At 46.5% G+C, this 15,686-nt stretch overlaps 1 protein-coding gene across 2 annotated transcripts in view; it reads left to right on the top strand.

Annotated features, from left to right (window-relative positions):
* LOC110535142 (mitogen-activated protein kinase 1) overlaps positions 1 to 15,686 on the top strand; it is a 57,000-nt gene that overhangs the window by 27,879 nt on the left and 13,435 nt on the right. For both annotated transcript variants that reach the window (XM_090191286.1, XM_090191288.1), the window contains exons 3-5: positions 1,339 to 1,528; positions 4,106 to 4,222; positions 9,540 to 9,654. In XM_090191286.1, coding sequence (XP_090047412.1) covers positions 1,339 to 1,528; positions 4,106 to 4,222; positions 9,540 to 9,654 — 422 coding nt within the window. The remainder of the gene's footprint in view (positions 1 to 1,338; positions 1,529 to 4,105; positions 4,223 to 9,539; positions 9,655 to 15,686) is intronic.

The raw sequence follows: 15,686 nt of genomic DNA, 5'->3' as shown, positions 1-15,686 counted from the left end.
TGAGCACTTGCTGGCTGCTTTTCCGTCACTCTGCCGTCCAACTCATCTCAATTTAGTTGGGGAATTGTGGAGACCAGGTCATCTGATGCAGCAGTCCATCACTCTCCTTCTTGGTCAAATAGCCCTTACACAGCCTGGAGGTGTGTTGGGTCATTGTCCTGTTGAAAAACAAATGATAATCCCAATAAGCCCAAACCAGATGGGATGGCGTATCGCTGCAGAATGCTGTGGGAGCCATGCCGGGTTAAGTGTGGCTTGAATTCTAAATGAATCAGTGTCACCAGCAAAGCACCCCCACACCATCACACCTCCTCCTCCATGCTTCACGGTGGGAACCACACATGCGGAGATCATCTGTTCACCCACAGACCTAATGACAGATTTCCACCGGTCTAATGTCCATTGCTCGTGTTTCTTGGCCCAAACAAGTCTCTTCTTCTTACTGATGTCCTTTAGTAGTGGTTTCTTTGCAGCAATTCGACCATGAAGGCCTGATTCAAGCAGTCTCCTCTGAACATTTGATGTTGAGATTTGTCTGTTACTTGAACTCTGAAGCATTTATTTGGGCTGCAATTTCTGAGGCTGGTAACTCTAATAACTTATCCTCTGCCGCAGAGGTAACTCTGGGTCTTCCATTCCTGTGGTGGTCCTCGTGAGAGCCCGTTTCATTATAGCGCTTGATGGTTTTTGCTACAGAGCTTAAAGAAACTTTCAAAGTTCTTGACATTTTCCGGATTGACTGACATTCATGTCTTTAAGTAATGATGGACTGACCTTCATGTCTTAAAGTAAAGATGGACTGTCGTTTCTCTTTGCTTATTTGAGCTGTTCTTGCCATAATATGGACTTGGTCTTTTAACAAATAGGGCTATCTTCTGTATACCAACCCTACCTTGTCACAACACAACTGATTGACTCAAACGCATTAAGAAGAAAATAAATTCCACAAGTTAACTTTTAAGAAAGTACACATGTTAAATGAAACGCATTCCGGGTGATAACCTCATGAAGCTGGTTGAGAGAATGTCAAGTGTGGAAAGCTGTCATTAAGGCAAAGGGTTGCTACTTTGAAGAATCTCAAATATAAAATATATTTAGATGTGTTTAACACTTTTTTGGTTACTACATGATTCCATATGTGTTATTTCACAGTTGTAATGTCTTCACTATTATTCTACAATGTAATTCAAGAAAGAACACCAACTCATTCAAGGGTTTAAAACATTTTATTTTTTTATCTATGCAGTTGAAGTCGAATGTTTACATACATCTTATGGGTTGTGTTGGGGTTAAGTTGTTGTCCCGATCTAGTAGATTCCTTAACCCCTTGTCTCCTAGCTACATAGTGCAGGACCTGATGGAGACAGACCTGTATAAGCTGCTGAAGACCCAGCGCCTGAGCAACGATCACATCTGTTACTTCCTGTACCAGATCCTGAGAGGCCTGAAGTACATCCATTCTGCCAACGTCCTGCACCGCGACCTCAAACCCTCCAACCTGCTGCTCAATACCACCTGTGATCTAAAGGTACAGAACCCTGACCCCTGACCCTAACGCCCTGCACCGCGACCTCAAACCCTCCAACCTGCTGCTCAATACCACCTGTGATCTAAAGGTACAGAACCCTGACCCCTGACCCTAACGTCCTACACCGTGATCTCAAACCCTCCAACCTGCTGCTCAATACCACCTGAGATCTACAGTTACAGGCCCCTGACCCCTGACCCTAACGCCCTGCACCACGACCTCAAACCCTCCAACCTGCAGCTCAATACCACCTGTGATCTAAAGGTACAGAACCCTGACCCCTGACCCTAACGCCCTGCACCGCGTCCTCAAACCCTCCAACCTGCTGCTCAATACCACCTGTGATCTAAAGGTACAGAACCCTGACCCCTGACCCTAACGTCCTACACCGTGATCTCAAACCCTCCAACCTGCTGCTCAATACCACCTGAGATCTACAGTTACAGGCCCCTGACCCCTGACCCTAACGCCCTGCACCACGACCTCAAACCCTCCAACCTGCAGCTCAATACCACCTGAGATCTAAAGGTACAGAACCCTGACCCCTGACCCTAACGTCCTACACCGTGATCTCAAACCCTCCAACCTGCTGCTCAATACCACCTGAGATCTACAGTTACAGGCCCCTGACCCCTGACCCTAACGCCCTGCACCGCGTCCTCAAACCCTCCAACCTGCAGCTCAATACCACCTGAGATCTACAGTTACAGGCCCCTGACCCCTGACCCTAACGCCCTGCACCGCATCCTCAAACCCTCCAACCTGCAGCTCAATACCACCTGTGATCTAAAGGTACAGAACCCTGACCCCTGACCCTAACGCCCTGCACCGCGTCCTCAAACCCTCCAACCTGCAGCTCAATACCACCTGTGATCTAAAGGTACAGAACCCTGACCCCTGACCCTAATGCCCTGCACCGCGTCCTCAAACCCTCCAACCTACAGCTCAATAACCACCTGAGATCTACAGTTACAGGCCCCTGACCCTGACCCTAACGCCCTGCACCGCGTCCTCAAACCCTCCAACCTGCAGCTCAATACCACCTGAGATCTACAGTTACAGGCCCCTGACCCTAACGCCCTGCACCGCGTCCTCAAACCCTCCAACCTGCAGCTCAATACCACCTGAGATCTACAGTTACAGGCCCCTGACCCCTGACCCTAACGTCCTGCACCGTGATCTCAAACCCGCCAACCTGCAGCTCAATACCACCTGAGATCTACAGTTACAGACCCCTGACCCCTGACCCTAACGTCCTGTGCAGAGACTGTCCCCTCTAATTGAAGCCGTGGAAATTCAAGGCCGATCACGGTACTGCAGAATATGGTATACCCTGTTATGGTTGGTGGGGAAAATGGCTTTGTGGACAGTCTTCATGTAAAAAAATACATTTTTAGAAGTCAATCGTGGTACCAATAATGGCTTTTAATACACCAGATGTATATCATGGAACAGATTGTTTTAAAATCCCACAAAGAACCAGTTTGTCTGATTATTGCTCTCCTCTCCTCCTGCTGCTCTCTCCCTCCTCCTGCTGCTCTCTCCCTCCTCCTGCTGCTCTCTCCCTCCTCCTGCTGCTCTCTCCCTCCTCCTGCTGCTCTCTCCCCCCTCCTGCTGCTCTCTCCCTCCTCCTGCTGCTCTCTCCCCCCTCCTGCTGCTCTCTCCCCCCTCCTGCTGCTCTCTCCCTCCTCCTGCTGCTCTCTCCCTCCTCCTGCTGCTCTCTCCCCCTGCTGCTGTTCTCTCCCCCCTCCTGCTGTTCTCTCCCCCCTCCTGCTGTTCTCTCCCCCCTCCTGCTGTTCTCTCCCTCCTCCTGCTGCTCTCTCCCTCCTCCTGCTGCTCTCTCCCCCCTCCTGCTGCTCTCTCCCTCCTCCTGCTGCTCTCTCCCTCCTCCTGCTGCTCTCTCCCTCCTCCTGCTGCTCTCTCCCCCCTCCTGCTGCTCTCTCCCTCCTCCTGCTGCTCTCTCCCTCCTCCTGCTGCTCTCTCCCTCCTCCTGCTGCTCTCTCCCCCCTCCTGCTGCTCTCTCCCTCCTCCTGCTGCTCTCTCCCTCCTCCTGCTGCTCTCTCCCCCCTCCTGCTGCTCTCTCCCTCCTCCTGCTGCTCTCTCCCTCCTCCTGCTGCTCTCTCCCCCTGCTGCTGTTCTCTCCCCCCTCCTGCTGTTCTCTCCCCCCTCCTGCTGTTCTCTCCCCCCTCCTGCTGTTCTCTCCCTCCTCCTGCTGCTCTCTCCCTCCTCCTGCTGCTCTCTCCCCCCTCCTGCTGCTCTCTCCCTCCTCCTGCTGCTCTCTCCCTCCTCCTGCTGCTCTCTCCCTCCTCCTGCTGCTCTCTCCCTCCTCCTGCTGCTCTCTCCCTCCTCCTGCTGCTCCTCTCTCCCCCCTCCTGCTCCTCTCTCCCCCCTCCTGCTCCTCTCTCCACCCCTCCTGCTCCTCTATCCCCCCCTCCTGCTCCTCTCTCCACCCCTCCTGCTCCTCTATCCCCCCCTCCTGCTCCTCTATCCCCCCCTCCTGCTCCTCTCTCCCCCCCTCTGCTGCTCTCTCCCCCCCCTCCTCCTGCTCTCATCACTAACATCCTCCTCTTCCCTCAGATCTGTGACTTCGGTCTGGCGCGTGTGGCTGACCCAGACCACGACCACACAGGCTTCCTGACAGAGTATGTAGCTACTCGCTGGTACCGGGCGCCTGAGATCATGCTCAACTCCAAGGTTAGCGCCACCTGGTGGTCAGACAGATAAATGCAATATCTCAATGCACCACACCATGACACGAGACCAGGGGTTTTCAAACTTTCCATGCCCAGGTAAACCGGTGACCCAGGGACTGCGATCATATGTTAGTAAAAATATATATCACATCTTGTCTTATCAGGTGAAAGTAGAAGTATTCAACATGTAAAATGAATAGAATTGTTGGACAGTTTCATTATGTTGACCTTCCCACAGTTTATTGGAAGAGGAAGTGTAAACTCTAACATACCTTTTCTAGCTAATGTTGCTGTTTTAAAGCGTGCATGCTAACTGTACCCGTAGACTTCCACTCATTGCGCTAATGCTAGTTAGGTGGTTTCCATGAACCGACACAAACTTCTTTCATACTGGACAGAGACATTTGATTTATTTTAACCTTTTATTTTATCAGGGAGTCCGAATTACAGGAATTACACACATCAAAATGCAAACAGACAGAACAACACACATCAATATGCAAACAGACAGAACAACACACATCAAAATGCAAACAGAAAGAACAACACACATCAAAATGCAAACAGACAGAACAACACACATCAAAATGCAAACAGAAAGAACAACACACATCAAAATGCAAACAGAAAGAACAACACACATCAAAATGCAAACAGAAAGAACAACACACATCAAAATGCAAACAGAAAGAACAACACACATCAAAATGCAAACAGAAAGAACAACACACATCAAAATGCAAACAGAAAGAACAACACACATCAAAATGCAAACAGAAAGAACAACACACATCAAAATGCAAACAGACAGAACAACACACATCAAAATGCAAACAGACAGAACAACACACATCAAAATGCAAACAGACAGAACAACACACATCAAAATGCAAACAGAAAGAACAACACACATCAAAATGCAAACAGAAAGAACAACACACATCAAAATGCAAACAGAAAGAACAACACACATCAATATGCAAACAGAAAGAACAACACACATCAAAATGCAAACAGAAAGAACAACACACATCAAAATGCAAACAGAAAGAACAACACACATCAAAATGCAAACAGAAAGAACAACACACATCAAAATGCAAACAGAAAGAACAACACACATCAAAATGCAAACAGAAAGAACAACACACATCAAAATGCAAACAGAAAGAACAACACACATCAAAATGCAAACAGAAAGAACAACACACATCAAAATGCAAACAGAAAGAACAACACACATCAATATGCAAACAGAAAGAACAACACACATCAAAATGCAAACAGAAAGAACAACACACATCAAAATGCAAACAGAAAGAACAACACACATCAAAATGCAAACAGAAAGAACAACACACATCAAAATGCAAACAGAAAGAACAACACACATCAAAATGCAAACAGACAGAACAACACACATCAAAATGCAAACAGACAGAACAACACACATCAAAATGCAAACAGACAGAACAACACACATCAAAATAAATACAAAATGTGAGTGGAAAGAAGAAGTCATAAACGCATTCATCAGTAATAAGGTCCTCATTCAGCTTTCTGAGTTGACCTAGAGACACCACAACATCACATTTGAAGAACATTTTGAAGATTGTTCCACAAATAAGGTGCAAGAAAACTACACGCTGACTCAGTTAGAGAGCAGTGGAATTTCCAGAGGTAGCCATCCCTGAGATCGGGTATGGTTACTCGTTTGCCTAAAGTTTAGTAATGATGTTAGGTACAGTGGGACTTTTTTAAATGTATTTTTTACAGATAAGTCGATATTGTTAACAGTAAAAAGTACAGGACTTAGAATCGACCCCTGAGGGACATGTTTCGTAATATCCAGGAACCCTGAATTTTTGTAAATTTGATATTTTTACCTCCTTTTTCTCCCCAATTTTAATCTTGTCTCAACGCTGCAACTCCCCAACGGGCTCGGGAGGTGAAGGTCGAGTTATGCGTCCTCGGAAACAACATGACCTGCCAAACCGCGCTTCTTAACACCTGCTCGCTTAACCCGTAAGCCAGCCGCACCAATGTGTCAGAGGAAACACTGTTCAACTGACGACCGAAGTCAGCCTGCAGGCGCCCGGCCCGTCACAAGGAGTCGCTAGGGCGCCATGAGCCAAGTAAGGCCAAACCCTTCCCTAATCCGGACAACGCTGGGCCAACTCCTCCCCTAATCCGGACAACGCTGGGCCAAACCCTCCCCTAATCCGGACAACGCTGGGCCAACTCCTCCCCTAATCCGGACAACGCTAGGCCAAACCCTCCCCTAATCTGGACAACCCCTCCCCTAATCCAGACAACGCTGGGCCAAACCCTCCCCTAATCCGGACAACGCTGGGGCAAACCCTCCCCTAATCCGGACAACGCTGAGCCAAACCCTCCCCTAATCCGGACAACGCTGTGCCAAACCCTCCCCTAATCCAGACAATGCTGGGCCAAACCCTCCCTTAATCCGGACAACGCTGTGCCAAACCCTCCCCTAATCCGGACAACGCTGAGCCAAACCCTCCCCTAATCCGGACAACGCTGTGCCAAACCCTCCCCTAATCCGGACAACGCTGAGCCAAACCCTCCCCTAATCCAGACAATGCTGGGCCAAACCCTCCCCTAATCCAGACAACGCTGGGCCAAACCCTCCCCTAATCCAGACAATGCTGGGCCAAACCCTCCCTTAATCCGGACAACGCTGTGCCAAACCCTCCCCTAATCCGGACAACGCTGAGCCAAACCCTCCCCTAATCCAGACAAGGGGAGAGCAGTTGACAGAGATCAGTCCACAGCATACTAAATGGGAGAGCAGTTGACAGAGATCAGTCCACAGCATACTAAATGGTATCCACGATAGCGTTCTGTTTTGCCTCTAGCGATATTCATAAAAATAATTGTTTTCCATTTATTTTATTTTATTTTATTAAATGACGCAGATCCCCTGCAGTAGGGAGCCCAGTTTGAAAACCCCTGTATTAGACAACTGTTCAGTCCTGACACTATATAACACACCACCCCTGTATTAGTCTACACTACACACCACCACCCCTGTATTAGTCTACCCTACACACCACCACCCCTGTATTAGTCTACACTACACACCACCACCCCTGTATTAGTCTACACTACACACCACCACCCCTGTATTAGTCTACACTACACACCACCACCCCTGTATTAGTCTACACTACACCACCCCTGTATTAGTCTACACTACACACCACCACCCCTGTATTAGTCTACACTACACACCACCACCCCTGTATTAGTCTACACTACACCACCCCTGTATTAGTCTACAATACACCACCACCCCTGTATTAGTCTACACTACACCACCACCCCTGTATTAGTCTACACTACACACCACCACCCCTGTATTAGTCTACACTACACCACCCCTGTATTCGTCTACACTACACACCACCACCCCTGTATTAGTCTACACTACACCACCCCTGTGTTCGTCTACACTACACCACCCCTGTATTAGTCTACACTACACACCACCACCCCTGTATTAGTCTACACTACACCACCACCCCTGTATTAGTCTACACTACACCACCCCTGTATTCGTCTACACTACACCACCCCTGTATTAGTCTACACTACACACCACCACCCCTGTATTAGTCTACCCTACACACCACCACCCCTATATTAGTCTACACTACACCACCCCTGTATTAGTCTACACTACACCACCCCTGTATTAGTCTACACTACACCACCCCTGTATTAGTCTACACTACACACTACCCCTGTATTAGTCTACACACCACCACCCCTGTATTAGTTTACACTACACCACCCCTGTATTAGTCTACACTACACACCCCACCCCTGTATGAGTCTACACTACACACCACCACCCCTGTATTAGTCTACACTACACACCACCACCCCTGTATTAGTCTACACTACACTACACCACCCCTGTATTAGTCTACACACCACCACCCCTGTATTAGTCTACACTACACACCACCACCCCTGTATTAGTCTACACTACACACCCCACCCCTGTATGAGTCTACACTACACACCACCGCCCCTATATTAGTCTACACTACACCACCCCTGTATTAGTCTACACTACACCACCCCTGTATTAGTCTACACTACACCACCCCTGTATTAGTCTACACTACACACTACCCCTGTATTAGTCTACACACCACCACCCCTGTATTAGTTTACACTACACCACCCCTGTATTAGTCTACACTACACACTACCCCTGTATTAGTCTACACACCACCACCCCTGTATTAGTCTACACACCACCACCCCTGTATTAGTCTACACTACACCACCCCTGTATTAGTCTACACTACACACTACCCCTGTATTAGTCTACACACCACCACCCCTGTATTAGTCTACACACCACTACCCCTGTATTCGTCTACAATACACCACCACCCCTGTATTAGTCTACACTACACCACCCCTGTATTAGTCTACACTACACCACCCCTGTATTAGTCTACACTACACACCCCACCCCTGTATGAGTCTACACTACACACCACCACCCCTGTATTAGTCTACACTACACACCACCACCCCTGTATTAGTCTACACTACACTACACCACCCCTGTATTAGTCTACACACCACCACCCCTGTATTAGTCTACACTACACACCACCACCCCTGTATTAGTCTACACTACACCACCCCTGTATTAGTCTACACTACACACCCCACCCCTGTATGAGTCTACACTACACACCACCACCCCTGTATTAGTCTACACTACACACCACCACCCCTGTATTAGTCTACACTACACCACCCCTGTATTAGTCTACACTACACACCACCACCCCTGTATTAGTCTACACTACACACCACCACCCCTGTATTAGTCTACACTACACTACACCACCCCTGTATTAGTCTACACACCACCACCCCTGTATTAGTCTACACTACACACCACCACCCCTGTATTAGTCTACACTACACCACCCCTGTATTAGTCTACACTACACACACCACCCCTGTATGAGTCTACACTACACACCACCACCCCTGTATTAGTCTACACTACACACCACCACCCCTGTATTAGTCTACACTACACCACCCCTGTATTAGTCTACACTACACACCACCACCCCTGTATTAGTCTACACTACACTACACCACCCCTGTATTAGTCTACACTACACCACCCCTGTATTAGTCTACTGTGTTAATGCTAGAGGCTCCTATGTGCTGTGTTAATGCTAGAGGCTCCTATGTGCTGTGTTAATGCTAGAGGTTCCTATGTGCTGTGTTAATGCTAGCCTCTCCTCTCTCAGGGTTACACCAAGTCTATTGATATCTGGTCTGTGGGCTGCATCCTGGCTGAAATGCTCTCCAATAGACCCATCTTCCCCGGGAAGCACTACCTGGACCAGCTCAACCACATACTGGGTATGCACACACACACACACACAGCGCAACCACATACTGGGTACGCACACACACACAGCGCAACCACATACTGGGTACACGCGCACACACACACACACACACACAGCGCAACCACATACTGGGTACACGCACACACACGCACACACACACACACACACATACCGGGTACGCACACGCACGCACACAGCTCAACCACATATTGGGTACACAAACACACACACACACACACACAGCGCAACCTCATACTGGGTACAAACGCGCACACACACACACATGCACAGCGCAACCACATATTGGATACACACACACACACACACACACAGCTCAACCACATACTGGGTACACACACAGCTCAACCACATACTGGGTGGGCGCACACACACACACACACACACACACACACACAGCTCAACCACATACTGGGTACACACACAACTCAACCACATACTGGGTGGGCGCACACACACACACACACACACACACACACAGCTCAACCACATACTAGGTGGGCGCACACACACACACACACACACACACACACACACACACACACACACACACACAGCTCAACCACATACTGGGTACACACACACACACAGCTCAACCACATACTGGGTACTCACTCACGTTCAGGAAGACACATTGTTACTCACTATTCATGACATGTATCTCCGTCCAGTTTGTGTTCTTTTGCCCATCTTAATCATTTATTTGTATTGGCCAGTCTGAGATGTGGCTTTTTCTTTGCAACTCTGCCTAGAAGGCCAGCATCCCGGAGTCGCCTCTTCGCTGTTGACGTTGAGACTGGTGTTTTGTGGGTACTATTTAATGAAGCTGCCAGCTGAGGACTCGTGAGGCGTCTGTTTCTCAAACCAGACACTCTAATGTACTTGTCCTCTTGCTCAGTTGTGCACCGGGGCCTCCTCTTTTCTATTCTGGTTAGAGACAGTTTGTGCTGTTCTCTGAAGGGAGTAGTACACAGCGTTGTACGAGGTCTTTAGTTTCTTGGCAATTTCTCGTGTGGAATAGCCTTCATTTCTCAGAACAAGAATAGACCGATGAGTTTAAGAAGAAAGTTGTTTGTTTCTGGCCATTTTTAGTCTGTAATCAAACCCACAAATGCTGATGCTCCTGATACTCAACTAGTCTAAAGAAGGACAGTTTTATTGCTTCTTTAATCAGAACAAGAGTTTTCAGCTGTGCTAACATAATTCCAAAAGGATTTTCTTATGATCAATTAACCTTTTAAAATGATAAACTTGGATTAGCTAACACAACGTGCCATTGGAACACAGGTGTGATGGTTGCTGATAATGGGCCTCCGTACAGCTATGTAGATATTCCATAAAAAATCAGCCGTTTCCAGCTACAATAATCATTTACCACATTAACAATGTCTACACTGTATTTCTGATCCATTTGATGTTATTTTAATGGACAAAATTGCTTTTCTTTCAAAAAGCAGGACATTTCTAAGTGACCCCTATATATATATGTGTGTGTGTGTGTGTGTGTATGTATATATATATATATATATATATATATATATATATATATATATATATATACACACACACTACCATTCCATTTTTTTTAGAACACCTACTCATTCAAGGGTTTTTCTTTATTTTTACTATTTTCTACATTGTAGAATAATAGTGAAGACATCAAAACTATGAAATAACACATATGAATCATGTAGTAACCAAAAAAGTGTTAAACAAATATATTTAGATTTGAGAATCTTCTAAGTGGCCGCCCTTTGCCTTGATGGCAGCTTTACACACTCTTGGCATTCTCTCAACCAGCTTCACCTGGAATGCTTTTCCAACAGTCTTGAAGGAGTTCCCACATATGCTGAGCACTTGTTGGCTCCTTTTCCTTCACTCTGCAGTCCAACTCAACATTCTGTTTCCCTTATCTTTCAAACTGTGCCCTTTTACAAAAGTTCTTAACCCATATGCGTTTTACTGACATGTGCCAGTATATTTTACATTATTTATCTTGTTATTAGTCCCAACCTTAAGCTCCATCCAACCCCTCCCATCTATCTCTTAATACCGTCCATATTGGATTTATATTTAACTGTGCTGTTTCACAAATGTTCTGAACCTTTCTATTCTCATTGTTTCTTCAGATTGTCAATTGAAAATCAAATGTTTTTCTAGAAGTAGTATTGATTAATTTGACTAGGACTTTTCAGATCACCCAGTAGTGCTATCTGCAGGGTTAACTCCAGGTAAATATTACAATTCTTCAGCCATTCCTGGACCTGTGACCAAAAACAAGCTACATATGGACAATACCAAAACAAAAGATCTAATGACTCTGCAGAGCTGGGAATGTTGTATCCCCCATATAAATAACATTCTATTGGTTGCAAGAATTTTGTATAATAATTTAAATAGAACAATTTTAAGTTTTGAATCCGGCTTCGTTTTACTTGTCAATTTATAAACCATGTGCCATGGAATCGGTGCAATCTGTATGGCACAGCTGTCAATCTGTATGGCGCAGCTGTCAATCTGTATGGCGCAGCTGTCAATCTGTATGGCGCAGCTGTCAATCTGTATGGCGCAGCTGTCAATCTGTATGGCGCAGCTGTCAATCTGTATGGCGCAGCTGTCAATCTGTATGGCGCAGCTGTCAATCTGTATGGCGCAGCTGTCAATCTGTATGGCGCAGCTGTCGATCTGTATGGCGCAGCTGTCAATCTGTATGGCGCAGCTGTCAATCTGTATGGCGCAGCTGTCAATCTGTATGGCACAGCTGTCAATCTGTATGGCACAGCTGTCAATCTGTATGGCACAGCTGTCAATCTGTATGGCGCAGCTGTCAATCTGTATGGCGCAGCTGTCAATCTGTATGGCGCAGCTGTCAATCTGTATGGCGCAGCTGTCAATCTGTATGGCGCAGCTGTCAATCTGTATGGCACAGCTGTCAATCTGTATGGCACAGCTGTCAATCTGTATGGCGCAGCTGTCAATTTGTTGGTCCTTAAATTAAGCGGGTATACTTTTTTAAATGTATCACAATATCTTTAACGCAGAACTGACAAACACATTCCTTACTTTCCCGCCCTTCCACTCTCATCTTCCATTAATGCAGTAATGCTGCATTTAGATGGATGTACTTTTGGGTAGAGCAGACATTTCCATATGTCTGTGTTAGCTGCATGTGTGACATAACTCCACCAGTCCTATTTATGATATTATTTAGGAAGATTATACCTTTAAAAAAAAATATATATATATTATTATCATTTAGTATACTTGAGTTTAACCACTTTGTATTCTCTTTTCTGGTGGATTAAATTGACATTTCGACCAACGTTCTAGTTTTAAAAATAGCGATAGTTGGGAGATTATTTCCTTTTCAAATAACTAGAAGGGAGAGGTTGTAATCTGAATAAAGGGGAAAAAGCCCATTCTTGTACATGGGGTGAGACATTCTTACTATTTGCTAGAGAACCAGTTTGTTATTTCGGTATGACTGAAGCCTTTAGTGAGAGGTCTAGTGCTTTAATATTTAATACTTTCTGCCCTCCGAATTCATATTAATTGTATGAATAGACTTTTTAAAATTTGTCTGGCTTGCCATTCCAAATAAAATGAAAAAAAAAATATATATATATATATATATATATATATTTTTAAATGTCGCTAGGTTTAGGCAAGACCATAAGTAAACTGGGATATGACTGAATAGGTAATCAGGGTAAACCGGGATATGACTAAAGAGTTAATCAGGGTAAACTGGGATATGACTAAAGAGGTAATCGGGGTAAACTGGGATATGACTAAAGAGTTAATCAGGGTAAACTGGGATATGACTGAAGAGGTAATCAGGGTAAACCGGGATATGACTAAAGAGTTAATCAGGGTAAACTGGGATACGACTAAAGAGTTAATCGGGGTAAACTGGGATATGACTAAATAGTTAATCGGGGTAAACTGGGATATGACTAAAGAGTTCATCAGGGTAAACTGGGATATGACTAAAGAGTTCATCAGGATGATTTTCCTGAAAATAGACAGGGCTAGCAGAGCTTATCTATTTTTTGCTGACTTTCTTTTAAAATGTATTGGAGTGAGATCATTTATTTATTTTGGGATACTGTATACGGAGTATATCCACATCATCATCAGACCATTTTATTGGTAAACTACACGGTAATGTAAAAGTTGTCCTTTTTAGTGATGTAATATAGTACACTGATCATAGCTGCCTTTAAATATACACAGAGAGCTAACATGAATAATATGCATGTTAATCTCTCCTGGCTCAAAATGGAGGAGAGGTTGACTTCATCGCTACTTGTATTTGTGAGAGGTATAAGCTGTCTGTTTACTACTGGCACACAGCTCAGACACCCCATACATACCCCACAAGAGGTCCCCAGGAAGAGTAGCTTCTGCCTTGACAGGAACTAATGGGGATCCATAATAACCCCCAGGAAGAGTAGCTGCTGCCTTAGCAAGAACTAATGGGGTTCCATAATAAACCCCAGGAAGAGTAGCTGCTGCCTTGGTGCAGGAACCAATGGGGATCCATAATAAACCCCAGGAAGAGTAGCTGCTGCCTTGGCAGGAACTAATGGGGATCCATAATAAACCCCAGGAAGAGTAGCTGCTGCCTTGGCAGGAACTAATGGGGATCCATAATAAACCCCAGGAAGTGTAGCTGCTGCCTTGGCAGGAACTAATGGGGACCCATAATAAACCCCAGGAAGAGTAGCTGCTGCCTTGGCAGGAATTATTCTGGATGAGGGAGATCCAGGTAGTGGACGTTTAGGCCCAGGTTGTGGGCACTGACGTTTAGGCCCAGGTAGTGGGCACTGACGTTTAGGCCCAGGTAGTGGGCACTGACGTTTAGGCCCAGGTAGTGGGCACTGACGTTTAGGTCCAGGTAGTGGGCACTGACGTTTAGGTCCAGGTAGTGGGCACTGACGTTTAGGCCCAGGTAGTGGGCACTGATGTTTAGGCCCAGGTAGTGGGCACTGACGTTTAGGCCCAGGTAGTGGGCACTGATGTTTAGGCCCAGGTAGTTGTACCATTGGACATGTTCAAACATGGTATTTCCTCATTTGAAGGGGTGTCTGCAGCTCTGATTCCTGGCCTTTTTCTGTAAAATCACCACGGTATTTTTTTGTAAATTGAGGTTGAGTGTCCAGGTTATGTTGTATTCCCAAAGAATTTGAACTTGTTCCTGTAGACCCTTGATCTGTGGGGACAGTAGGTCATCTGGGTAGACCCTGATCTGTTGGGGACAGTAGGTCATCTGGGTAGACCCTGATCTGTTGGGGATGGTAGGTAATCTGGGTAGACCTTGATCTGTTGGTGACAGTAGGTCATCTGGGTAGACCTTGATCTGTTGGGGATGGTAGGTCATCTGGGTAGACCTTGATCTGTTGGGGACGGTAGGTCATCTGGGTAGACCCTTATCTGTTGGGGATGGTAGGACAAGGTCGACTGGGTAGACCCTGATCTGCTGGGGACGGTAGGACAAGGTCGTCTGGTTAGACCCTGATCTGTTGGGGACGGTAGGACATCTGGGTAGACCCTGATCTGCTGGGGACGGTAGGACAAGGTCGTCTGGTTAGACCCTGATCTGTTGGGGACGGTAGGACATCTGGGTAGAACCTGATCTGTTGGGGACGGTAGGACAAGGTCGTCTGGGTAGACCCTTATCTGTTGGGGACGGTAGGACATCTGGGTAGACCCTGATCAGTTGGGGACTGTAGGACATCTGGGTAGAACCTGATCTGTTGGGGACTTTAGGACAAGGTCGTCTGGGTAGACCCTGATCTGTTGGGGACGGTAGGACAAGGTCGTCTGGGTAGACCCTTATCTGTTGGGGACGGTAGGACATCTGGGTAGACCCTGATCAGTTGGGGACGGTAGGACATCTGGGTAGACCCTGATCTGTTGGGGACGGTAGGACAAGGTCGTCTGGGTAGACCCTGATCTGTTGGGGACGGTAGGACAAGGTCGTCTGGGTAGACCCTGATCTGTTGGGGACGGTAGGACAAG

The sequence above is a fragment of the Oncorhynchus mykiss genome, chromosome 11, assembly GCF_057628025.1.
Source record: "Oncorhynchus mykiss isolate SJ-2025 chromosome 11, ASM5762802v1, whole genome shotgun sequence".
In the NCBI taxonomy this organism is placed as follows: Eukaryota; Metazoa; Chordata; class Actinopteri; order Salmoniformes; family Salmonidae; genus Oncorhynchus; species Oncorhynchus mykiss.
This window is presented reverse-complemented; position numbering and strand designations above follow the sequence as displayed.